Raw genomic sequence first — 27375 nt, forward strand, 5'->3', positions numbered from 1 at the left:
ACAAAAATATAGCAATGTGTATACTTCTATTTTGTTTCAGGTTGAACTCAATCCAATATTTTCAGATATCCCTTGGAGAAGAATGTCTTTTCCCCTGGGCTAATTAAAAACAAAGAAAAGAAATAGTGGGGTGAGAAATGGCAAAAATCCAGCTTGAAAGGAACTACAGTTGAGCCTATAGTAATAATGAGAAAAAAACTATCTAAAATTAATGTGCCAGGCATTATATTATTTAAGATTTCAGAACAAGGACTTTGTTGATTTATAATAAAAGTTGTATTACTAAATATTAGAATGTGGGAAAAAATGAATCACTAGTTTTATAACTTTTTTTTTTTTGAGAAAGGGGTCTCATTCTGTTGCCCAGGCTAGAGCATAGTGGCACAATCATAGCTCACTGTAACCTCAAACTCCTGGGCTCAAACGATGCTCCTATAAGTCGTGTCCCACTAGGCTAGGCTAATTTTTTTTTTTTTTTTAGTTTTTGTAGAGACAGGGTCTCACTATGTTGCCCAGGCTGGTCTTGAATTCCTGGCTTCAAGTGATCCCTCCTGCCTTGGCCTCCCAAAGTACTGGGATTATAGGTGTGAACCTCCATGCAAGGCCTAGGTTTTTATTTTTATTCTGTATCTTGTACTCTTGCTAAACTCATTGTTAGTTCTAATAGCTTTTTGAAGATTACATTGGATTTTCTGCAAGGATGATCATAGTGTTTGATAATAGAGACAGTTTTACTTCTTCCTTCCTAATCTGGATGCTTTTTATGCCTTATTAGCACTGGCTAGAACTTCTAGTACAATGTTGAATAGAAGTGGAGAGAGTGAACATCCTGGATTTGTTTCCCATCTTAGGGGAAAGCATTCAAACCTTTCACCATTATGATGCTAGCTGTACATTTTTCATGGATGTTCTTCATTGACATGAAGCTGTTCCCTTCTACTCCTAGTATTCTGAGGGCTTTTATCAGCAATGAGTGTTGTCAAATGCTTTTCTATGTCTATTAAGATGATCATATATTTTTTTCATTTTAGTATAATGAATTATATTGATAGATTTTTAAACGTTAAGCCAATTCTGCACTCCTGGTCACGATGAATTATCCTTTTCATATATGTTGGGTTTGACGTGTTAAAATTATTTTAAGAATTTTTACATCTATGTTTATGAGGGATACTGCAGTTTTCTTTTCCTGTAATACTTTGTTTGGTTTTAGTATCAAGGTAATGCTGACCACATGGAATAAGTTGGCTAGTGCTTCTCCCTCTTTAATTTTCTGAGACAGTTTATTTAGAACTGGTATTATGTCTTTCTTAAATGTGTGGTAGAATTCAACACTGAAGCAATCTAGCCCTTGAGTTTTCTTTGCAGCAAAGGTTTTAACTACAATATATAACCTAAATATGCTTTTTCTATTTCTTTAGTATGCTTTAGTACTTTGTGTCTCTGAAGGAATTTTTCCATTTTATAAAGGTGGTCAAATATATTGGAATAATATTAATAGGAGGGACCAGAACAGCTTCTAGTTTAGAGCTAATTTTGCCCCACGAACAGGGCAAAACCATTCTGAATACTCTATTTGAAGTCCCATGAATTATGAGGTTATCCACTCTGGCTAGTAGAACAGGAATGGTTATAGGCCCCCACGTGCACTCTGAGGATTTTTCTCTCTGTTCTTTGGTTTTTCTCTCAGTCTTTATTAGTGTCCTTACAAATATATGCTGATTTGTACTCAGCTGAAGACTTGGTGGGACTCTCTGCAAACATCCTATGTTCTCTCTGTACACAGCTCTCTTTTCTCTGGTACTTTTAACTTGCAAACATTAGCTGTCTTAGACTCTTGAACTTCCAGCTCCATCTCCTCATTCAATGAGACTGCCAGGCTCTACCTGGGTTACCCTACTGTGCTGTGCCCTAGAAATCATCTCCAAGTAGTTAGCTGGAGCAATTGTTGGGTTTATCTCATTTATTTCTTGTCTCACAGGGATCACTGATCACTGCCTGTGAAGAAATAGTCTTGATGGATAAGGTGTTTTTTTTAAATAGTGAGGCTATTAGGAAAGTTTTAAATCATCACTACTAGTATACAATCCTTTGAGAAAGAGAAGGTGACATCAGGTAGAAAATAAGGGTGAAGTGTGTCTGGTTTTAGCTAAGTGTTGACGTTTTGAAAATTTATACTAAACAAAGTAAATTTTATTTTTTTTGGTGGGGGAAAGGAAAGGTAAAACAATCCTATATATATTCCCTGAGAAATACATTTTATACTTCATTGCATTTTAGAACTGAAATGCCCCTCTTTTTCCAGGAGAACTGAAGATAATTTATTATTATTATAGTATTCAAGAGGAACAATGGGTGACAAGACTAAAGAGATAAAACATATTACTCTACTTGCTTTTTATAATCAAATATGGTATCATTATTATCTCTATTAAATTTTATCAGTCAACTAATATTTGCAGTCTATTAACACTTAAAAATCTGATTCTGCAACACCTAAGTGCATATATAGGAATAACATTTATCGGGCATCGGGCAAATGGGAGGGGAGAGGAGGGGATGGGTATATACAAACATAATGAGTGCGATGCACACCATGTGGGGGATGGACACGCTTGAAGCTCTGACTTGGGGGGCGGGGCAAGAGCAATGTAACCTAATCATTTGTACCCCCATAATATGCACAAATAAAAAAAATCTGATTGTGACATTCAACTTACTTGATATTTATTAAAGTGTTGTATTACTTGCATTTGCATTATATGCAGATATAACTTTATCTGAATCATTGGTAGTCTACTTGATCAAAGCTCAGAATAATCACTGACGCATACCACTAGAAATCCATTTATTTGTTAGCAGATCTTTTTGAGATTGGTTCAATAGAATATCAAATACATCTAATTGCCCTATAGCCAATCTTTATTATTCTATAATCCATATCATGACAGATCTTTTCAAATATACTATGTTATCTACTGTTTATTGGTCTGCCATAATAGGTAGCACATAAATATTTATTGAAATAAATTCAAATGAACAATAATCACAATAAAAGAGAAAAAAGTTTTCCTGACATGAACTGTAGTCATGTAGCAGCTTATAGTTTTATAATTTCCACTTCTAGGTGGAGAAAAATAATTCCTTTAATAATGTATAAAAAGCTCTAATCAAACTTTAGTTTATTGATTTGTAGAATTAATCTTTTTTTAAAATTATGGTAAACTACATAAGAAAATTTACCACTTTAACCATTTTAAGTATTCAATCCAATGGCACTAAGTACATTCACAATATGGTACAACGGTAACCACTCTCAATTTCCAGAACTTTTTCATCATCCTAAACAGAAGCTGTGTACCTATTAAACAATAATGCCCCACTCCCCCCCCACCTCCACCACCTGATAACCACTATTCTACTGTCTGTCTCTGTAAATTTGCCTATTCTAGGTACCTCATATAAGTGAAATTCTTACAGGAAAATCCAATAGTTGTCTGATGTATCTGGCTTATTTAACACAATGCTTTCAAGATTCATTTATGTTGCAGCATGTATCAAAATTTCATTTCTTTAAGGCTGAGTAATATTCCATTGTATGTATTTTTGAAATACATTCAACTGTTGATGGACATTTGGTTCATTTTCTACCTTTGGCTATTGTGAATAGTGCTGCTATGAACATTGGTGTCCAAGTATCTGAGTCCCTGCTCTCAGTTATTTTGGGTATATACCTAGAAGTGGAATTGCTGGATCATATAGTAATAATTCTATGTTTAACTTCTTGAAGAGCCACCAAATTATCTTCCACAGCAGCTGCATCATTTTATATTCCCATCAGCAATACACAAGTGTTCCAATTTTTCCATATCCTCACCACACTTATTTTCCATTTTTTTTGATAATTGCCATTCTAGTTGGCACGAAGGGGTACCTAATCTTGGTTTTGATTTGCATTTCTCTACTGATCAGGTATGTTGAACACGTTTTCCTGTGTTTATCGGCAATTTGGATATCTTCTTTGGACAAACGTTTATTTAATTCCTTTCACTATTACTGAATTGGGTTGTAGGTTTTCTTGTTGTTGTCACTGAGTTATATATTCTGGATACCAATCCCTTGTCAGATATATGATTTGCAAATATTATTTCCCATTCTATAGGTTGTCTTTTTACATTTGTGATAGCTTCCTCTGATGTGTAAAAGTTCTTAATTTACATGATGTCCAATTTATCTATTTTTTCATTTGGTCCTTACACCTTGCAGTCTTTTTGTTGTTGTTGTTAAGTAAAGACCATTTTGATGTTATCAGCATCTTCTGCAAACCTAAATTATCTAGGGTCTCTTCAATTCTAAGTCTCTGCCAAATTTTTAGTATCATTCCCTGGTTCTAAATATGCTTTATATCTTTTTTTTTACGTGTGTTTACATGTGTTTTACAAATGCGAGCCCTAATTAAACAGTTTTCTGTGTGCTCTGCAATTTTTAAGACCCCTCTCCATTCTCTTCCTAATTGAGGTCATTTATGACTATAAAGTTCGAATTGCATTTTTGATGGTATTTAATCCTCTTTAAGTTGTCCTTATTTCCAAAGTCTCATTCCTTGGAATCATATTTATCTTTTTTAAAAGTTTTAAAATTTGTCTTCTTAAAGTCTAGAGCACACATTTAAATGTTGCCAGTCTGATCTTTCTTAACTATAAAGAACTCAGACTAAGTGTCAATTTCTCCCAATGATTCTCAGACTGCTGAGACCAATTCAGCTATACTGATGACCAATTCTTTCATGTTATTCAAAGGGCTTTGTAGCACTTTTCCTAGTTATTTCCTTTACTCTTTAGAAAATAAAATTGTTAATAAGGAAAATCTAAAACACAGATTTTAGTTAAATGAGACTTCCAGTAGCTATTTAGCAATTAAAGGCTTTCATCACTATTTCTTGCCAATATGTCAGTTTGTGAATTGTCAAGAATATAGCATTTCCTTCTAGTGGTTATCACCTTTGTAGATACTCACACCATGATATTACTTCTACAAGTCAGTCCTTTAATCTTCACCCAGGTGATCTCATAAATTATTTCCAAGTCAATTTTTATGTTATTCTAGGCAGATAGTACAGTTATCTTATTTAGATATAAAACTGATGAATATATTCTAACTATGTTACAACTGTGGATTCAGAAGCAGAATGAATCTCTGGGATGATTAATACAACACCTTCATTTTATACATAGAACCTCCAAGGCTAACAAGAGTTAGGTGACGTGGCCAAGTCATAAAGATGCACTAAAGATCTCTTTTTTTAATTCATGAATTTTTAAAGCCTACATGTTAAACATAAATAATAAATACTAAATAAGCAAAAAAATCATTTTCCATAATTCAGAATGGAAGAAAACACATTCTTGGTAAAAATAAAAAGCTGTAATATGTTCAAATGAAATTCCATTTTATCACCATCAACATGCAAATATTAGCAAAAATGATACTATTAATAAAGAAATTTAATATAAATTATAATATTTCAACATTTATTCATTATTTATCAAATGAAAATTAAATAAACTCAGACTTTAAAGAGACTAAAAAAGTGATGAAAGTGTTTTTTATCTCGATCGTGGTCATAGTAACAGGTCAGATATGCATCTGCAGAAACTGAGAAATGCACAGTAAAAAGGGTGAATTTTACTATGTGTAAATTAGACCTCAAATGCCTAAACTTTAAAACATAAATGTTTTACTAAGTAATAATTTACTATATACTAAAGAAATACTGAAAATACTGAGTTACAGCAGTCTACATTGAGGCAATTTTGTTATGCAATTCTCAAGGATATCTATGCAAAATTTAGGTTTTTATTTATATGTTTCTAAACATATACACAGATCAGAAACAAAAAGAAAGTTTCTTTTTTTTTTTAAAGAAAGAGTACCTTACCGTCTCATTTCCAAAAAGTATGTCAACATAAGGCATAACTTTCATCAATGGTTCCTTGTAGAATTGGCTAATAAATGGTGCAGACAGATTCAAAGTGAAAATCCTGTTGTTTTCAGAAGCATAGCGAGCCACTTTTAATATTGACTCTGGGGAAACGGTAAGAAAAAAGCCCTGGATAAAGGTAAAAGAAGGAAAAATTAGAAATGCCATCTCCACAGAGTCACTTCAGTGAGAATAAAAGAAACCTATACAAAATACAAAGCATATATAAAATATGATTATAAAATGCAAGGCAGAAAACAATAGCACTTGACTAGGAGAAATTGTATCACATCAACTATATGCTTGATAATGCTATTACTTCAGAGAATAAAACATTACTTATTATATTTCATATTAGATTTACATGCTCAATACTGGAAGAATTCTGGGAATGTATGAAACAAAAAATATTTGAAAGGTCTCATTCAGGACAATAATTACATTTAAATTAGGGAAATTGCACTATCAAGGCAGATTGAATTCTTCTAGCTTTTTATAAACAGTTTAGGTATTTATAAGTGACTTAAACGCAATCTGTTTATTAAGATCATAGCTTGTTACCTTAACAAACATCTAAACTGGATTTTGAGGAAGATTCTGAATTACAATTTTCAAATAATGAGAAAATAGTTCAGTAATGTAATAGAAAATTATTTATTTATTTATTTTTTTGAGACAGAGTCTCACTGTGTTGCCTGGGCTAGAGTGCCGTGGCGTCATTCTAGCTCACAGCCTTCTGCCTCAGCCTCCCGCGTAGCTGGGACTACAGGCATGCACCACCATGCCCCGCTAATTTTTTTTTCTATGTATTTTTAGTTGTCCAATTAATTTCTTTCTATTTTTAGTAGAGACGGGGTCTCGCTCTTGCTCAGGCTGGTTTCAAACTCCTGAGCTCAAGCAATCCGCCCGCCTCGGCCTCCCAGAGAGCTAGGATTACAGGCGTGAGCCACCGCGCCCGGCCAGAAAATTATTTTAATTAAAATTTCATGTCAGGAAACCTATATTTTAAAATGCTAGTTATCTACATCTTTAGTATTAATCAAGGTCTCATTAAATATACTTACGCTTTCTAGATGAAAGTATAAGCAAAATATGGATGCACATATAGAAAATTAGTTTGGATGATGCACAAGTGAGAAAAGGAATATACAAAGGGCAATAATAGATGATGATCATGGAAAGGCCAGCTGAGATAGAACACAAAGGGCCTTGAGTAACAGGGGTGGAGTCTGCTTGGTAGGCAATGTGGGAGTGGGGTAGGGATGGATTAGGGTAATGAAGTTTTTCTGGAAAGAAAAGAATAAAACATTTGTAGGAAAATTTAAAGGAAAGTTAATCTGGACAGCAACAATTCAGCAACAGTTAATAAAAGTCTGTATTTGGCTGTGTAAAAGAAAATCATACTGGGAACACTAGATACAGGACTTGGCAATTGCCTAAGATGTGACAGGTAAAGGAGAAGAGAGTCAAAAGATGATAGAGATTTTAAATCTGGGCCTACTCTTAATAGAAATAGAAAAATCCTGAATAAGATTTGGCTTAGATGGTAAAGAAAGAGTGTTTATAGTTGTGGTCATACTACAGTTGAGGTGCTAAAGGATCTCCAAATATCTACCAAAAAGTTGGGCTCAGGAGAAAGGCCATGGAGGAATGTGATGGTTAGAGGAGTTGTAATTACCAAGGAAGAGAATGCAGAACAAAAAGAGGACAAAGGACAGAATGGAGAATAACAAAAATAAGAGGACGGAGGGAAGAACAAATAGGAAGGCAAGTGAGGAAAGTAGAAGTGATGTTGGAAAAATCCAGCAAGGAAGATTTCAAGAAGGTACTTAAAGGTGCTCAATGCTCTTAAGAGGTAGAGAAAAAATGAACTGAGCAAAGGTACAGGATTTGATGATTAGGAGAAAGCACTCGGTATGAAGATAAAAACGGTTGTTAAGGAATGGTGAAAAACAAAAACAAAAAAATAAAAAAAAGAATGGTGAGAAAGTAAAGATAAGGATTATAAATTATTTGGGGAGCTTTATCAGTGATGATAATAAAATCATCTGAACTTTACTGAGCAATTTTTGCATGCCAGGCACTATACTAGAAGCTTTATGCATAGTAAGTCAGTTATTATTGTTTCTTTCTTATATCAAACCTATGATGTAGATACCCTTATTAGTCCTATTTTATAAATAAAGATAGCAAGTTAGAGAAGTTAAGAAATGCCCCCCAGGTCACACAGCTTACATGCAAAGGAGCCTGGATTCAAATTATTCCACATACTATGCCTCTAGTTTGAGTAGATAATAGAGAAGAAAAGGGCAGAGAGGCTTTCTTTGGTGGAGAAAAAGGAGGGAATGAGAGGGTTGGTTTTTTTTTAAGTTTTTAAATTTTTTTTAGAAATGGGGTCTTGTCTTGCTATGTTGCCCAGGCTGGACTTGAACTCCTGAGCTCAAGAGATCCTCCTGCCTCTGAGCAGCTAGCATTACAGTCACGTGCCACTGCACTGGGGAAAAGCTTGTTTCTAACAACAGGGAAAGTTTGATCATTTTTGCTTTTCAAAGAAAAGGATTTATGGAGAAATGAAAGAAGCAAGGAAGGGAGGATAATTAGAGTAAAAAAACCAGAGGAAATGTGGACACTGGAAACTTGAAGGGGAGAAGAGCTAGCTTATAAACGGAAGAAATAACCTTCAAAATATAAAAGAAAATTGTTTAAAAAGTTATAAAAAGGTTATTGAAATATTCATTTACAAGAGGGACTAACCACTTCCATCATGCAAACTTTAAAAAGTTTAAAAAGAAGAAAAGATCTTTTTCCATTATTTTCAAATTTCAAATAAAATACTGTAAGAATACTAAAAGAATTAATTTTGTGGCAGGGGTAATGTATATTGGGATCCATCTTTGAAGGGAGGATTTACTACCTAACTTATATTCTGAGATATTAAGAAAGAATTTTATACTATAATTGTGTCAGGGCTCAGAACATGATACCCCAAAATATGGCATGCTGGCAACTGAGAAAACTGCACAAGCAAGGTCACTGTGACCTTCCCCTGCCTTTCTGTGTGAGAGCTGGCCATAAAGGAATTCTCCAATCTACCTCACCAGAAAATAAGTGATAAAAACCTTATTCTAAAGGGGTCCTGATCTATACCTGGAGACCAAGAACAATCTGAACAGGCAAGACTTGTTAGGTTCCAATCCCACCTTCCCCTCCCCAGTTTATTATCATTAGATAACATTTATCCAATCATATTTCTCCATAACTATCCACTTCTTTAATCAGACTTAACATAAAAATGCACAGTTTTCACTGAGTCTTTGGGACTTCATTTCTGAAGACTCCTGTGTCAGGTAAAACTTTATTAAATTTATTATGCTTTTCTCTTGTTAATCTCTTTTGCTATAGGAGTATCAGCCATGACCCTTGCGAGGGTGAGGAAAAGATGTTACTTTTTCTCTCCTACAATTGTCTCTTATCACTTTAAAGTATTGCTAATAAAATTCTAATAAAGATAATGTTTTTCTAGCATAATATCTGCCCATCATTTAAAAATTCCAATCCATTAATTCTTTACTAATATCCAACGGTTCTAAAAGGCAACAAGTCTGAGTCTTAGTTATTATTATTTTTTAAATGTTTTCATCTTTCTTTTTTAACCAAATACCATGTAACTTGCAAACTATGAGCATCCAAGCTGCTTCCTTTGCTATTTCTGTCACTTGGAAAATTAAAACGAACAGTTTATACAGCATCTTGTCTCCATAGTAATATGTATGTACTGTACTTGCTTTTTAGTCTTTCATTTAATGAGAAGAGTTTAAAGCCACCCCCCACCCCATTTCTCCCCAAACTGCTCCAGCATGAAATAAAAACCTCCCAGAGCTAGCATTCTGCCAGCTGTGGATTAACCACAGACAGCCATAGAATGGTCTACATAAATAGTAACCTGGTTAAATAATTAGGCTTCTCACCAACTTCAGACTGAAAATTTGATCTGTGCTAAAATACATCTGATCGTAATTTAAGGTACAGAACACTATGCCCCTGGAGTCTAAATTTGGCCTCATTCCAAATGTGTGTATGCTGTGTGTTTTACTTTAAAATGCGACACAAAAATATTGTGATATGGATAGTATAATGTCGATTTTGTTAATTTTATAAAGAATATACAAAAACCCATGAGCTTTTAACAGGAAAATTCATAATTTATTCTATTTTTGAATGGTCTCATTTTTCTTTAAGTAAATATTTAGTATTTAAACAATTTGGGATTTGTGCTCTGTTAGATTGCAAAGACTATAAAAATTGATGCCAACCATAATTTTTCTTCCTTGATTTATAACCTTTGCTAGGCCACATGTTCCAGACTATATTATCACCAAAAATAAAACCAGTGCCATTACAAAAAAAATTTTTTTTCACATGTAAAGTTTGCAATAAAAACAGCCCAATAGTTTATACATCTATAGTTTAGAAAATATAACCAAAAAAATCTTGTGCTTTTCTAATTAGGTATTTCAGTCTACACAACAGCTAACTCTGTCTATAAGCAACAAAAAGCAAAGTAGATTCTAACAGAGGTTGGATAATATTAATCAGAACTGAGAGTAAAGTGGGACATTTGTATTCATAATAATAGAAAATGAAACAAAACAAAAAGGCAGAGGTAGGAGGGACAGAGAAAGACTAAGGTAAAGTCAAAAAACCATTTTAGCAGAGCCAGACTTAACGCTTCGAAATCTCAAAAACTTACATCTGTTATACAACAACTCTAAGGATTTCTCAGGGTAGTTTAAACATGGGGAACATTAGAAACAAGCTTGTTTAATATACTATCAATAAAAGGAAAGGAATTACCCTTTTTGCTTTTTACCAACGTTTACCTTTACTCAAGGTGATAATTGGGGGTTCTTTTTAATTGCCTTTACCTAAGAACATAATTTTTTTTTTATTTCTGTTAACAATAAGGAATAAGAATGTGTACGTGTGGGTGTATGTGTGTGTGCACACGCACCTCTATGTAAATTTCAGGGATTTATTACTCTTGGAAGTATAAGTCTATATTGATTCAAAAGGAAACAAAGCTATATGCAAAGTAACCATGACTACAATTATTAATTGTGGATATACAGTGATATAGGAAAAAAAAAAGGCCTTTGCTCTTGCTTGGAAAAATAATCTGATCAGAATATAAGAGGGAGAAATAGATGGTATTATTTTGAAATATTCAGACCAGTGGATTTTTTTGGTTTTTTAAGAGACAGGGTCTTGATCTGTTGCCCAGGGGTTACAGTGCAGTGGCCTGATCATAGCTCACTGCAATCTCAAACTCCTGGGTTTAAGTGATTCTCCTGCCTCAGCCTCCTGAGTAGGTAGGAGTACAGGCAAACACCACCATGCTTGGCTAATTTTTCCATTTTTTTTGTAGAGATGAGATCTCACTGCGTTGTTCAGGCTGAGATCAGTGTGGATTTTAACCTGTTTGGATCCATCTACTCCCCAACTAAATACACATATGGATAAAACTCTGCACGCAGTGCTGGTAGATGGGTCAGCAACGCTCTGAAGCTCATCTGTAAATAATGGGTAAGCACTGGGTTTGACTCAAAGTTAAGAACTTGTAATGTAGTGTCTTTTCTCACAATTATATAACCATATAAATTCCAGTTTAATTAAAGTTAAGTTTCTTTTAAATACACAGAAAATATATAGTAAAAGAGAAGTAAATATCGAACTTCTGGAGTGGGAATGACTTTCAAGCTCAGAGAAAAGATTATCTAAAGATTTGATACAGAAAAATTAAAGTCTTCAGTTGATACTCTTCTGATCCCAGGAGAGAGGGGGAAAAAAAAGAACAAAAAAACAAGAAAAAATGTGACAAAGTGTTAATATCTTTGGTCCTTAAAAATAGATTAGAAATTAAACAAACAGACTATATTATCATCAAAAATAAAAACAGTGCCATTACAAAAAAAATTTTTTTCACATGTAAAGTTTGCAATAAAAACAGCTCAACAGTTTATGCATCTATAGTTTAGGAACTATAACCAACACAATCTTGTGCTTTTATAATTAGGTACGTCAGTCTACAGAACAGTTAACTCTGTTTGTCTATAAGCATTAGGACAGTAATAGATAAGCAAGCCAAGAACATGAAAAAGCAATTCACCAAAAGAGAAATAATAGTTAAGTAACTACAGAGACAAATATTCCTCTCCAGCAACTACAGAAACAACATGGCAGTACTCAATGATGAAAAAAGATTGGTGATGGTTAGGAGTGGTGGTTGACATCTGTGACCTCATCTCTCTGGGAGGCCAAGGCTGGAGGACTGCTTGAGGTCAGGAGTTCAAGACCAGCCTGAGCAAGAGTGAGACCCTGTCTCTACTAAAAATAGAAATTAGCTGGGCGTGGTGGCATGTGCCTGTAATGCCAGGTACTTGGGAGGCTGAGGCAGGAGGATGGCTTGAGCCTAGGAGTTTGAGATTGTTGTGAGTTAGGCTGACGCCATGGCATTCTAGTCCAGGCGACAGACCGAGACTCCATTTCAAAAAAAAAAAAAAAAAAGAGAAAGAAAGATTGGTGAAACAAATATTAATACTGCTGATGAGAGTACAAAAGACACAGTCTCTCAGGAAACAATTGGAAAATCCACTTGTGGAACCATAAACACATTCATTGACCCAATAATTCTACTTCTGAGAGTCTAAGGAAATAATCCAAATCATGGAAAAATATACACTTGTGAAGTGAACATATAAATACAATATTTTATCGAAAACCTGAGAACTATGTAAATATTTAATAACAGAAGAATAAGTAGTCAAGTAAGAATTGGCTATAGCAGGGGTGGGGAACCTGCAGCCATAAGGCCACATGTGGGCTTCTAGGTCCTTCAGTGTGGCCTTTTGAATGAATCTAAATTTTTCAGAATAAATCCTTTTATGTTTATTAGTACATTTTTGTTCATCCTTTATATTTTTATTTTTAAAACGAGTGTATTTAAAATACCAAAGAATAAAGTAAGTTTCAATAAAATAATCCTCCCAGTTTGGCCAGCACAATTAGAACACGAGTAAGCCATAAGGGCTAAATTGACAGTTGCTACGCTCATGATTTAGTTCTAACTTTCCTTGCCTGACTGACGCCACTATCGCAGAAGGCTGGTTGGCAAGAGTTTATGGGGGTGGAGTACTCCAGTCTATTATCAGCCTTTGACAACAGTGCACTGTGTTTCTGTTTGAAGTAGAATTTGCGAATAGTTGCACAGCTCCACAGTATTTTTTAATTCTGTCTGCTTACCAGCCCATCATGTCAAAGAAGACCAAGATAACGCTGAAGGAAGAAAACAGATTTTTTAATGAGGATTGGGAATTGCAATATTATCTTGTTTCTGCTAAAGATAAGATGATTTGCTTGCTCTGTGATACTGCAATATCAACATAAAAGAAATTCAATCCTCATCTGCATTATGACACTTCTAAGGACCACAGATATTTTAAATTAGAGGGAGAGGCATGAAAGGTTGTATTGCAGAAAATAAATACGAAGAGCAAAAGCAAAGGCAATTCTTTCAAGCAGCAATAAGACCTAGAAATAATGCCACTGAAGCAACTTATAAAAGCAGCTTATATACTCGGGGAAAAAAGGAAAGCCAGCCAGTGATGTAGAAATTGTGAAAGAAAGCATTATCGAAGTTGTAGGATGCTTAGATTCTGATAACGTTTCAAAGTACAAACAACTGCCTCTTTCAAGGAGAACCATCATTAATTGGCAGCATGAATTAGGCTTCAACTTAACAGAAAAACTTCATGCAATATTTCAAAAAGAAAATACATATTATTCAATCGCTTTGAATCAATGAACTGATATGACTAACTCAGCACAGGTTTTATACTTCATTTGGGTCATGACAGAAGATTTTCTTTGCTACAAAGAGTTACTTGCTTTGGACACTCTTGCAAACAGAACATGGGGAATAAATATTGTTAACAACTCTCAAGATACATGTCATGAAGTTGGACTGAATTTGATAAATTTAGTGGGTGTAGGTACAGACAGATGGTGCACCTTCCATGACAGGAAAACACAAAGGGTTTACTGTACAGATAAAAAAAGTATTAACAGATCCAGATGCTCTCATTTCTTTCCCTTGTATCTTGCATCAGCAAAATCTCTGTGCTAAAGCTACTATTTTAAGTGACTATTTGCAACAAGTTATAAGTATTGTTAACTATATTCGTGCAAGTGCAACACAGCATCATCAGTTTCATAACATGCTAAAGTTGAATGGTGAGGTAGTCAGTGTGGATTTGCTGTATCATTCTAAAGTGCATTGGCTATTGCAGGGACAGGTTTTAGCCAATATTTTATCTCTGCAAGAACAGATATTTGAACAGAACAGCAATCAGCAATGTGAATTATTGAAAGAAGATTTCTATAGGATGCAGCATTTCTGTGTGATATGCCAAATCAAAATGACTTGAATATTTCTTTGCAAGGTAAAATTAAGTCTATATATGATGTGTGACAAAAATTCCAAGCATTTCAAAAAAAGCTATCCTTTTTCAAAACACTTCTTCAAAAGGAAATTTCATATGAACATTTTCCCCGTTAGCAAAGGTCAATGATGAGCAGGATGATAAATGTGAATGATCTGAAGAATATACAGCTGTTACAGACTTATTAATTGGAGAATACAATGAAAGAAGAATACAATTGATTGGAGAATACACTGACTTTGAGAATCATGACATCAACCTCGAATTAGCATTTCAGCCTCACCTACTTCATATCACCAAGGCACCTATAGAACTACAGATGGAATTGATTGAGCTCTCAGTAGATGACATTTTAAAGTCACTGGTGCTAAGAAAGATCCAACTGAAACGCAGAAAAATAAAGAATACCCACGCCTGAGGCAACATGCCCCCAAAATGCTTTCTTGTTTTTCAACAACTTATTGCTGTGAATCTAAATTCTCCTTTCTAATCCAAATCAAGATGCCCTTAGGTCACAAATGACTGATACCCATCTACAGGATCAACTGAAACCGTGGACCTCCATGCTGCAACCAAATATTCAAATGCTTTTCAACAAAAAGCAGACACAACAAAGTCATTAAAAGGTTAGTTAACTTTAAAATTAACAAATAGTTTTCATTTTTTGAAATTATTAAGTACATAGTAGTTAGGTTTCTATGAAATAATGTACATTTCTAAGAATATCTAATTGAAGTTTCTTGAGTTTGGCCTTATTTGATTATAGCTAAATTACTATGGCCTTCCAACATGAAAAGATTCCCCTGGCTATATACTGTAAAGCTCACTGTTAATCATTTAAAATGTGACTAATGCAACTGAGGACCTAAATTTTAAGTTTTATTTATAAAGTTTAAATGAAGAAGCTACATGTAGATGATAAACACAAGTAATGTGGCTAGTATGACTGTGGAGCTAAGTTTTTTATTTAATTTCACTAATGTACATACAAAAATGGTGACAGTGTAAAATATTTTCCTGTTAAAATTTTATTGTTTGGTAGAACTATATTTCATTTTGACATTGAAAGTTCAGTGACTGAATTCACTGTGTTATAAATGTAAAATACATAAAACATTCCAAAGAGTTAGTATGAAAAGAAGAATGTTAAAAATATAATGAAAAAATTTTATATATAATACAGTATATAATTTTTACATGATGAAAAAAGAAATATTTTAGATATATTGAATAAATATATTATTAACCTATTTCTTTTTACTTTTTTAATGTGGTACTAGAAAATTATAAACAGTATATGTGGCTCATATATTTCTGCTGAAGAGTGCTGCTGTAGAGAATATTTTGAAGATATTGCAAATGATGATGATGAAAATTAAGTAGCAAGGTAGAAAATGTTTATGGGATACAAATGTTCAATGAAAGAGAAGACATATAAATAGTGTTTGTACAGTATGATTACAACCTACATTAAATCAATAGTAAAAAAAGACTAGATGGAATTAAATATTTTCTTTATTTTTCAAATTTGGTGATGTGGTTAGAGTACTCTTCTGATAAAAAAATTAAATACTTTCATCCTATAAACAATTTTTATCAGAAGAGTACACTAACCACATCATCAAATTTTGAAAAATAAAGAAAATATTATCTGGGTAGATGGCCCATAGTCCCAGTTACTTGGGAGGATTGCTTGAGGCCAGGAGTTCAAGGTTGTAGTGCACTGTGACTGCACATGTGAATAGCCAATGCACTCTAGCCTAGGCAATATAGGGAGACTCTGTCTCTTTGAAGAAAAAAATTAAAATATTAAAACTATTCATAATTTTTCTACCCAAATTTAACCATTTTTACTTTTGGTGTATTTAGTTTTACACAAAGAAGACATGTTTATGAATAGTAAGAAGCTTAATTCAACAAACAAGAAGTAGACATTAATAGTAAACAGCTGGAAGTAAATCTACATTACTTCTTCAAGTAAACATAAGGCTCAAAGAGGAACAAACTAAACATGAGACTAGTGACTTTAGAAAGTACAAAACATTATTTATAGAAGAAAAAGAGAAAATACATAAGGATATATGGTAACAGAAAAATATTTGGACAACCAGAGAGCCCCACCAAGCCTAGACGAGCAGTGATGAGGAAAGGGCTGAATCTACCAGATGCTTGTGTCTCAAGACGTACCACTGTTGTCTGTCGTAAGGAACATAATTAGCTTGTTTTCCATGCCATAATTTAGGTGCCATAATAACAGTAGTCAGAGAATGGGGTTGAGAGAATGAATAAATCAGAAGTCAAAAATAACAAATATAACAGCCACATAGCATGTTTTCTTCCTCATAATGGGTACTACATGTTTTGTGCATGTCCCAGAAAGTATAAAATGTATCTTCTTGTAAGAGTGGGAGGATCAAATATGAATTATGACAAAGCATAGTTACTATCTGCTTGTAAGAAAAATACCTGCTTTGACAACTATTAAGATAATGTATAAATCATTTACAATTATAATATGTTATACAGTATTTCAAACAAATAACTAGGATTACTAAAAGAAGAAAGCTAGAACAAATATATTAGTGAATGCTGTCAAGTCTGTGTCACCACTGACTGAATGTAATGCATCAAAAGAACAGAAGAGAATAATTCACCTAGCTCTTCCTGCCTATGTGGTTCCTTTTGGAAGCTTAAATACAATCACCTATTCTATATATATTTTAATCTTTTGAGGAATAAGATACCTGAGACCTTAAGTATAACCTGAATGAATGAAGTCAGTTTTCTTCTAGCCCATATGACTCCCTCCAAAAACACAGGCCAAATGAGGCAAAAAGGTATAGTGGAGGTTGGGTGTGGCAGCTCACGTCTATAATCCTAGCACTTTGCAAGGCTGAGGCAGGAGGATGGCTTCAGCTCAGGAGTTCAAGACCAGCCTTAGCAACACAGGGAGACACTGTCTCTACGAAAAATAGAAAAAATTAGCCGGCCATGGTGGTGCCTGCGTGTAGTTCCAAATAATTGGGAGGCTGAGGCAGAAGGATCACTTGAGCCCAGGAGTTTGAGGATGCTGTGAGCTATGATGACACCACTACACTCTAGCCAGGGTGACAGAGTGAGACTCTGTTCCCTGCCCCCACCCCAGCCCCGAAAAAAAGAAAGATGTAGTGGAAAGAAGATGGGTTTTAGGGGGACACACACACATAGGAGCATATTTATCACAGTTCTGCTCAAAGTCAAAGGGAGTGTGATCAATTCTAGGACTCTCTTTCCAGGAGAAAAGATAAGGAGATAGTGGTGAATACATACTGTTACATAGAAAAAGTAGAAATATATACATCAAATTGGATAAGCTATAAAAATCACAACTCATTCTTTTATGTATTAGGTGTAAAGTAAACATGTGCAAACATCTAAAACAACACAATACAGTGTTCAAGGGTACACAGAAATGTAAAAACATGTATGAAACACATTAGAATCCCATGGTGCGAAGGGGAATGAGATTTGGGATCAGGAATGACGTGAAAAATAAAGTGAAAGGAGTTGTGCCTGAGTCAAATGATGACAATTTGATAGGACCCAAGGAGAAGAATTACCTCAATTCTCTGCAGTTTAAAAAAACAAGTACACTTATTTTTAAGAGTTTTGCCAATCTGTTTACTTATTAACTATGTGCTTTTGGGCAACACAAGTTTTGTAGGCCTTACTGTTCTCATCTGCAAAATGGGAATAATAATACCTCTTAAGGTAGTTGTGAGAATTAAGTGAGTGCTTAATACAGTGCCTGGCATGCAGTATGCATTCCTTACATATTTACATTGTATTACTATTATTACTGTATTAATAACAAGAAATGTTAGAAAGTCTTCCCCCTCTCCCAGGAATGGTAAGTTCTATGTTACAGCTGTTAGTTACAATGCTGAACAAAAGTATGCTCTTTAACTTCCATCTACAGTTTGGTATTTCCTTTGAAACACGAATACATAAAACAAAATCCATCATTCCTTTTTTAAAAGCTATTCCTGCCTCCTCTCTCTCCTTGATTTAATCATCCTATATCCTGCTGACATATTAATCACCCTAATCACTCTTCTTTTCCTAGTAAATTAAATCCAAATGCCTCACACCCCAGCATTCAAAGCTCTCCACAATATTCTCCAGCTTACATAGTAAACCAGCTGTAATCTCCATTACTCCACAACGTATGTCCTTGCTTCAATCATATAGAATGACTTGCTTCTCCCCAAATAAATCTGAGTCTTTATGTTGTCCTTCCATCTAAAATGTCCTCTACTTCTACCTGTTAAAATTTACCACTACATCAATACCTATTTAAAATCTGACTTCCATCCCACAAAGCCTTTCTTCCTTTTCACCAATAGAGTACTCATTCTTCTTTGAATCTCCGTAATACGTAGTACCATGAAATAAATGAGGGTATTTATTTTATTTTATTTGAGATAGAGTGTCGCTCTGTCACCCAGGCTAGAGTCTTGTGGTATCAGCCTAGCTCACAGCAACCTCAAAGCCCCAGGCTCAAGCAATCCTCCTGCCTCAGCCTCCTGAATAGCTTGGACTACAGGCATGCACTGCCAAACCCGACTAATTTTTCTATGTGTAGTAGAAACAGGGTCTTGCTCTTGTTCAGGCTGGTCTTGAATTCCTTACCTCAAGAGATCCTCCCACCTTGGCCTCCCAGAGTGCTAGGATTACAGGTGTGAGCCACTGCGCCTGGACCATTTTATTTTACTTAATAATATAAGCAACTTGCATTTGTTTTACCACCCTCCCTTGACTGTAACCTCAAGGTCAGGAGCACTTCTTACATTTTTTGTTTGACATAGCACAAAGCACAATGCACAGATAATTTAAAAATACTTGATTAAATTTTTATGGTGACTCCAATAAATTGCCATGTCACGAAAATGCTATTTTGAAAAAAAAAAAAAAGACTGCTGTATTTTCACATGCTTATGAAGAGATTTTCATTTTAGAGTTGAACAACTCTAATTCAGAATATCTGAAACCTTCATAGTTTCACAGTGTTTTTGTTATTTTTTCATGATGTGCTAACAAATGCCTAACAGTTCTGTTTTTTAACAGTTAGGTCCAAACAACTTAATAAGTACTATCTTTGTAACCTAATACCCAGTTTGAAAAAATAATACATACAAATTGAAAAAAAGTTTTTTTATTTCATTGAAAAATAACCACACTGCAGTTGATCCTTGAACAACATGGGTTAAACTGCATGGGTCCATTTATACATAAATTTTTCTCAATAAAAATATTAGAAATTTTTTGGAGATTTGTGACAATTTGAAAACACTTGCAGGTAAACCATAAAGCCTAGAAATATTTTTAAAATTAAGAAATGTCTAGGTGTATCATGAATACATAAAATGCTGTAGATACTATTCTATCATTTACTACCATAAAATTACAAAAATCTATCATAAAAAGTTAAAATTTATCAAAAACTTACAGACTAAACATGGTACCACTCGTAGTCGAGAGAAATGTAAGCAAATGTAAAGGTGTAGTATTAAATCATAACTGCATAAAATTAACTGTAGTAATACTGTACTACTACAAAAATTTTGTAGCCACCTCCTGTTGCATTGTGGTGAGCTTCAGTATTCACTTGAAACATCCTGTGATGCTAATCATCTCCATGTGAACAGTTCCTCTCTGCAGTAAATTGCATATTGCAGTAAAGAGTGATCTCTCATGGTTCTTGCATACTTTTCACTATGTTTAGTGAAATACTGTAAATCTTTTGAATAATACCATGGGACCCATATGAAGTGCAATCAGTGATGTCAGAAGTGCTCCCAAGAAGCAGAGAAAGGTAATGATATTACAAGAAAAAGTTGATCTGTTTGATCTGTACTGTAGAGTGGTGCATGCACCTGCAGATGCCCACCATTTCAAGATACATGAATCCAGTATAAGGACCATTGTTTAAACAAAAAAAAAAAAGGAAATTCATGGAGTCATCGTTGCAGCTATGACAGCAGGTATGAAAACCTTGCACTTTTTGTGAAATATCCTTTTATCTTGAATTAAAAATGCAGCTTTAATGTGGGTAAAGATGATTTGATAAAAACTGAAATCATTATATGACAACTTAAAGCAAAAGGAAGTTGAAGGATCTAAAGCTGGAGAATTTAATGGCAGCCAAGGATAGTATGATGATTTTAGAAAGGGTTGGCATAAAAAAACGTCAAGATAACAGGAGAAGGAGTTCTGCCGACCAAGAGGCAGCTGACAGGTTCCCAGTAGCCATTAAGAAAATCATTGCTCATGAGTGGATAAACAAAATGTGGTATACATATACCATGGAATACTACTCAGCCACGAAGAAGGATGATTTAATGCCTTTTGCAACGACTGGATAGAACTTGAGACCATTATCCTAAGTGAAGTATCTAAAGAATGGAAAAAGAAATAGCACATGTACTCACTATTAAATTGGAACTAACCAATGAACACACATGTGCATAGAGGGAAGCAAAACTCAATGGAAATCAAGCAGATGGCAGGGGGCGGGGGGTGGCAGAAAGAGATGGGTGAAAACCTACCTAACAGGTACAATGCACACTTCTGGTGATGGGCACACTTATAACCATGACTCAAGCATTATAAAAGTGATCCATGTAACCAAAAATATTTGTACCCCCATAATACTTTGAAATTTTTTTTAAAAAAGTGTCTATGAAAAAGAAAATCATTGAGGGGAAAGGATACCTACCTGAACAGGTTTTTAATGTAGACAAAAGTGCCCTACTGTGGGAAAAAAAAAATGCCACAAAGGACATTTATTAGTAAGAGAGAGAAGCAAGCACCAGGATTTAAGGCAGGAAGGGACAGGATAACCCTAATGTTTTGTTTAAATGTAACTGGGTTTATGATCAGGATTGCCCTTATCTATAAAGTTACTAATCCCCAAGCTGTGAAGGGAAAAGATAAACACCAGCTGGTTGTATAATAAGAACGTCTGGACAACAGAGAACGCTTTTTCTGGATTGGTTCCATTGATGCTTTGTCCTTGAAGTCAGAAAGTACTTTCCCAGTAAGGGACTGCCTTTTAAAGTTTCCAGAACTTCATGAGTTCAACACTGAAAGCATCAAAGTGGTCTTCCTGCCCCCAAACACATTGTCTCCAATTCAACCTCTAGATCAGGAGGCCACAAGGACCTTTAAGGCCGATTACACACAGGACTCCATGGAAAGAATTGTCAACACTATGAAAGAGAATGCCAATTAAAAAAACATCGTGAATATCTAGAAGGATTACACCATTGAAGATGCCACTGTAATTACAGAAAAAGCCATGAAAGTCATCAAAATACAAAACAATCAATTCCTGCTGGAGAAAACTGTACCTAGATATTGTGCATGATTTCACAGGATTCATGATAGAGCCAACCAAGGAAATCATGAGAGAGATTGTGCATATGGCAAAAAAGGGTAGGGGTGGGATTAAGATATGGATCCTGGAGAAATTCATGAGCTAACAGACACCACACGAGAGGAATTAACAGAAGAAAACTTGATGGAGACAAGTGCTTCTGAACCAGTGCCAGCTGAGGAGGAAGAAGACCTAGTTAATAGAAGAAGCAGTGCCAGAAAACAAATTGACATTAGACAATCTGGCAGAAAGGTTCCAATTATTCAAGACTGCATTTTACTTCTTTTATAACATGGACACTTCTATGAAACTGGCGTTGAAACTAAACAGTGGAAGGACTAATACCGTATAAAACATTTTTAGAGAAATGAAAAATCAAATTCAGATAGAAATTATGATAAATTTCCATAAAGTTACATTGAGTGTGCCCGCCTCCCTTGCCTCCCCTTCCACCTCCTCCATCTCTTCTGCCTCTGCCACCCCTGAGATAGCAAGACTAACCCTGGCCCAGTGTGGTGACTCAGGCCTGTAATCCTAGCACTCTGGGAGGCTGAGGCAGGAGGATCGCTTGAGGTCAGGAGTTTGTGACCAGCCTGAGCAAGAGTGAGACCCTCTCTCTACTAAAAATAGAAACAATTAGCCAGGCAACTAAAAATAGAAAAAAAAGTAGCCACGTGTGGCAGTGCATGCCTGTACTCACAGCTACTCAGGAGGCTGAGGCAGGAGGATCGCTTGAACCTATGAATTTGAAGTTGCTATGAGCTGGGCTGATGCCACGGCACTCTAGCCCGGGCAACAGAGCAAGACTCTGTCTCTAAAAAAAAAAAAACAAAACAAAAAAAACAAAGACTAACCCCCTACCCTTCCTCTTCCACCTACTCATCGTGATGATGAGGATGCAGACCTTTATAATAATACATTTCCCTTTAATGAATAGCAAATATATTTTATTTTCTTTATGATTCTTAATAATGTTTCCTTTTTCTCTAGCTTTATTACATGAATACAGTATATAATACATAGAATATATAAAATATGTGTTAATCGACTGTTTATGCTATAGTTAAGGCCTTTGGTCAACAGTAGGATATTAGTAGTTAAGTTTTTGGAGAGTCAAAAGTTATACACGGATTCTCGATTAGGGTGGGAGTGGTCAGTGTCCCTAACTCCTGTGTTGTTCAAGGGTCAACTGAACCTACTAATGGAATATGTGTGTGTATGGGACATTAAACATTCTTTAAACCTTGGATTCCAACTGGATACTGCCACCCTTGTTTCCTGTTCTGCATTGATTTTCAGGGGAGAAAGGACTGCCTCCTTGCTTCTATGTATTTGCTTCTTTATGACAACCACCGTTCTTAAAGAATATAACATCATTCCAAAGGAATGTAGTAGGATCTAATATTGAAACTGATACAAAATACCCAGTAGCACTCTCTTGAGTTTGCTGCAATACCCTGGGGTGTCTCAGTGCACAGTCTGGGAACTGTGGCTCTATCTGAAGAAAATACCTTGAGATAAGTCTTTTTATTTAAGAGAGCTAAATAAAGCCCTTCTTGAGCATGGTTCAGAGTATTTGGAAAATACCTGCATGAGATAGCATAAGTAAATCTGTGTATTAGGGTGGCATTCTGGAGAGCAAGGTACGAAGATTTTAAAAGAAATGAACCCTCACAAAATGATGGCAGCCAGGTGCCCTGAAGATAAAACATGGCCAATGAAAAATTACCTGTGGCTGGGATGACTTAACAATGTCAGTAATGCTAATATCTAGAAATCAGTTTTAATTTGTTTCCTATCCTATGTGGTGTTATAATCCTTCTCCATTAACTTAAACCTTCTATAAAAGTTAGCTCTTTACTTCTCTAATATGTATAATAATTTTTCGTTTTTCTGCCCAATGAAGTTTTTTTTGTTTTTTTTTTGAGACAGAGTCTCGCTTTGTTGCCCGGGCTAGAGTGAGTGCTGTGGCAGCTCACAGCAACCTCAAACTCCTGGGCTCAAGTGATCCTCCTGCCTCAGCCTCCCAAGTAGCTGGGATTATAGGCACGAGGCACCACGCCTGGCTAATTTTTTTTCTATTTTTAGTAGAGACACGGTCTTGCTCTTGCTCAGGCTGGTCTTGAACTCCTGACTTCGAGCGATCCGCCCAAAGTGCTAGGATTATTGGTGTGAGCCACCGTGCCCAGCCTGTCCAATTAAGTTTTAATCTAAGAATTATCTTTATCTTGAATTTTAGTATTAATGTCTTATAAATTTTAACTATATAGTAACCCTTGCAACCATGCTATCTTTCTCATTACTGTAACTTTAGTTGATAATTCTCATTACTTTGCAAATACTACTGTAACAGTTTCCTGTTTTGGCAAAACTCCTTTGCTCAAAAACCTTACATGGCTCACTTTTTAAACAATATAGCTCAAGTTCCTGAAGTGGCATTAAAAATCCTCTAAGTTTGACAGTAATCTATCTTTCATATATTATCTCTGATGATTCATATTCATGACACTCTTTCTTTGAACACATGAGGCTTCTACTTAGCCTAAATACAAATCCTAGATCTATACCTTTCTATATCCTTTCCTTTGCTGGTGATATTTATTCACTCTACAGAACCTGCTCTTCACCTTCCACTTGGTCAACAAAAGCAAGGTCTGGCAAATGTTTTCTGTGAAAGGCCCAATGAATATTTTAGGGTTGCAGGCCACATGCTCTCTGTTGCAACACTCACCTCTGCTATTGGAGAGTATGGCCCACAGGCCATACTTTGCTGACCTCTTAACTAAAGGAAATACATACTAAATATAAATAGAAACAATAACCCAGACAAAAAGAATGTTGGAGATAAATATTAACAGGAAATTCATGTAGGTTGGTAATGAGAGAGTAGCTTCCTCTTAGTAATAAAGAACATAAAGAAATTGAAAATTAAAGTGGATTTAGAGAGAAAGAAACCATATAATTACATTTCCTAATGCTGTCTCTTGAAATGAGGACATCTCTATTTTCTGAGGCTAGCACTAAATCAACACAATTCCTTTATATCTGAATATAACACTCAATCTCCGGAGGGTACTACATTATCTTGCTTTAGTTGTTGCTGCTTTCCATCTCCAAAACCTGACTCAGTGCTTCTCCCTAGATGCCTGAGGACCTTTTAGACCTTCCACAAGCAGTACAGGATCATATATATAATTTTTATACACTAGGTGTTCTTGTCTATTGAAAGAAACAAAAATTGTCAAGTGGTGGAACGTGCTAGCCAATTATTTTGAAGTAATTTTTTAATTTTTAAAAACGAATCATAATCACGGTAGGCTGGGTACAGTGGCTTGCACCTATAATCCCAGCTACTTGGGAGGCTGAGGCTTGTTTGAGATCAGAAGTTCAAGATCTCATGTTTAAGAAAATGAAAAAATTAACTAGTCATGGTAGTGTACAACTGTAGTCCCAGCTACTCCAGAGGCTTAGGCAGGAGGATCACTGGAGCCCAGGAGTTCGAGGCTGCAGTGAACTATGATTGCACCATTGCACTCCAGCCTGGGCAACAGAGTAAGACTCTGTCTCAGAAGTTTGGGGTTCATAAAGTAGGCAAATGTGGACTAGATTTAAAATATAGGTTGCCTTCTTTGATTGTCAAGGTATTGCAGGGAATAAGTCTCTTCTAATTTAAGCCCTGGCTTGCTTTTTGGCAAATTACTATTATACAATAAATACCCTCAATACCCATCTTTGAAAATAAGTGGCACAAATGAAGCTATGTTTGTCTTTATTTTAACGTAAAAGTAACACTTGGAGTAATATGCTCCCATAAAAAATTAAAAATATAGCAATAGATAATAAAGCAGCATGTGACAATTAAAAAAAAAATCACTGGGCTAGAAATCCAGAAACTCAAATTCTAGCCTGGGTTTTGGAATAGCCAGTATGCAACATGAGTGATATACAGTATTTAATGTTGATGAGCTTCAGTTTCTTCATTTGCAAAACACAGACAGGAAATTGGGTGGGATGGCCTTGAGAGGCACCATCATTTCAAAAATTCTAGAATTCAGTTAAGTTTTAAATGAACGGATTTCTTAAAAAAAAAACTGAGATGGGGAAGAGGGGAGGGGCAAAATCCTATCTAACAGGTACAATGAACACGATTTGGGTGATGGGCACACTTATAGCCATGACTCAGTATTATGAAAGTGATCCATGTAACCAAAATCATTTGTACCCCTTAAATATTTTGAAATTAAAAAAAAAAACTGAGGTGAAATTCAAATAACATAAAATTATATTCACAATGTTATGCAACTATTACCTCTATCTAATTCTACAACATTTTTAGCACCTCAAAAATAAACTCTACTTCCCCATTAAAAAGTTATTCTCCATTCCTCATTTTCCACCACCCCCTGGCAACCAGCAATCTGCTGTTTGTATGGATTTACCCTTTACGGATATTTCATATAAATGGAATCGTACAATATGTGATCTTTTGAGTCAGGCTTCTTTCACTTTCATAACGATTTTGCGGTTCATTCACATTATAGCATGTATCAGCAATTTATTCCTTTTTATGGACAAACAATAGTCCATTGTATGATCTATCACAATGTATTTATCCGTCTTTCTGCTTATGGACATTTTGGTTGTTTCCATAACTGATTTTTTGCATAATATTATCAGAAGCAATAAATAATATAAAAACATGTACACATCAAAGGTGTACTTCTAAAAAATATTTGAAGGTATATTCTGAGTAGGGAGTCTCTTTTATGCAGAGATTGACAAATCTTAGCCAGAAATAAAACCAACTAGAACTTTTGATTCATAAAACTAATTGAGGTATTAGTGAAAATTTTATAAATACAAAATTCTATCTGTGATGAAAAAGTTTAAGAAATACATGGGTCGGGCTGTGAAAGAGAAGTAACAGAACACAAGTGATCTTTAAGTATTTGCACTGAGACGATTATTCTTTTTGGCCATATTTTATTATAAAGTGATCTTAAGCAGTTTTACTTAATAAAAAACAAAACAGTGATTTCTTCCCAGTTACTACTGGATACAGCTGTTTTAAATCTGTGTGTTAAAAATGGCAAAAATGAAACCATTTTTCTGGGTAATTGTTTTGGCTCTCTGAAGTTTGCATTGCTTATTTCTGTGAAAGTATCACTTTATAAATGGAAAATGACTAAGCTGAAAGCTATTGTTTTATCATTCTAAGTGGCCAGTGTTTCTGTTCTTGATAAAAGCCAAATTTCAAATCATTTTCTGTAACATAAGAAAGAGCTAAGCTGTCAGTAAATACACTGATATTGACCCTGACATCTTCTTAGGTACTGCCAGCATGTCAAAAGGAAAGGATTGCTTTTAGACATGAATAATTTCTTTATTGCTCAAGCAAACTCTGATTGCTTCTGGATTACTATCTATACATTCACAACAGTAGCACAAAAGTAAACAAGGTATAGATAGTCCTTGACATT

The 27375-nt window shown here is 34.9% G+C and overlaps 1 protein-coding gene across 1 annotated transcript in view; it reads right to left on the minus strand.

Moving 5' to 3' along the window:
* ADK (adenosine kinase) overlaps nucleotides 1-27375 on the minus strand; it is a 336692-nt gene that overhangs the window by 175462 nt on the left and 133855 nt on the right. Inside the window, exon 3 of the mRNA XM_012663223.1 lies at nucleotides 5939-6109. Within this exon, the coding sequence (XP_012518677.1) occupies nucleotides 5939-6109 (171 nt within the window). The remainder of the gene's footprint in view (nucleotides 1-5938; nucleotides 6110-27375) is intronic.

This window comes from Propithecus coquereli, unplaced genomic scaffold (genome assembly GCF_000956105.1).
Source record: "Propithecus coquereli isolate 6110/MARCELLA unplaced genomic scaffold, Pcoq_1.0 Scaffold80, whole genome shotgun sequence".
NCBI lineage: Eukaryota > Metazoa > Chordata > Mammalia > Primates > Indriidae > Propithecus > Propithecus coquereli.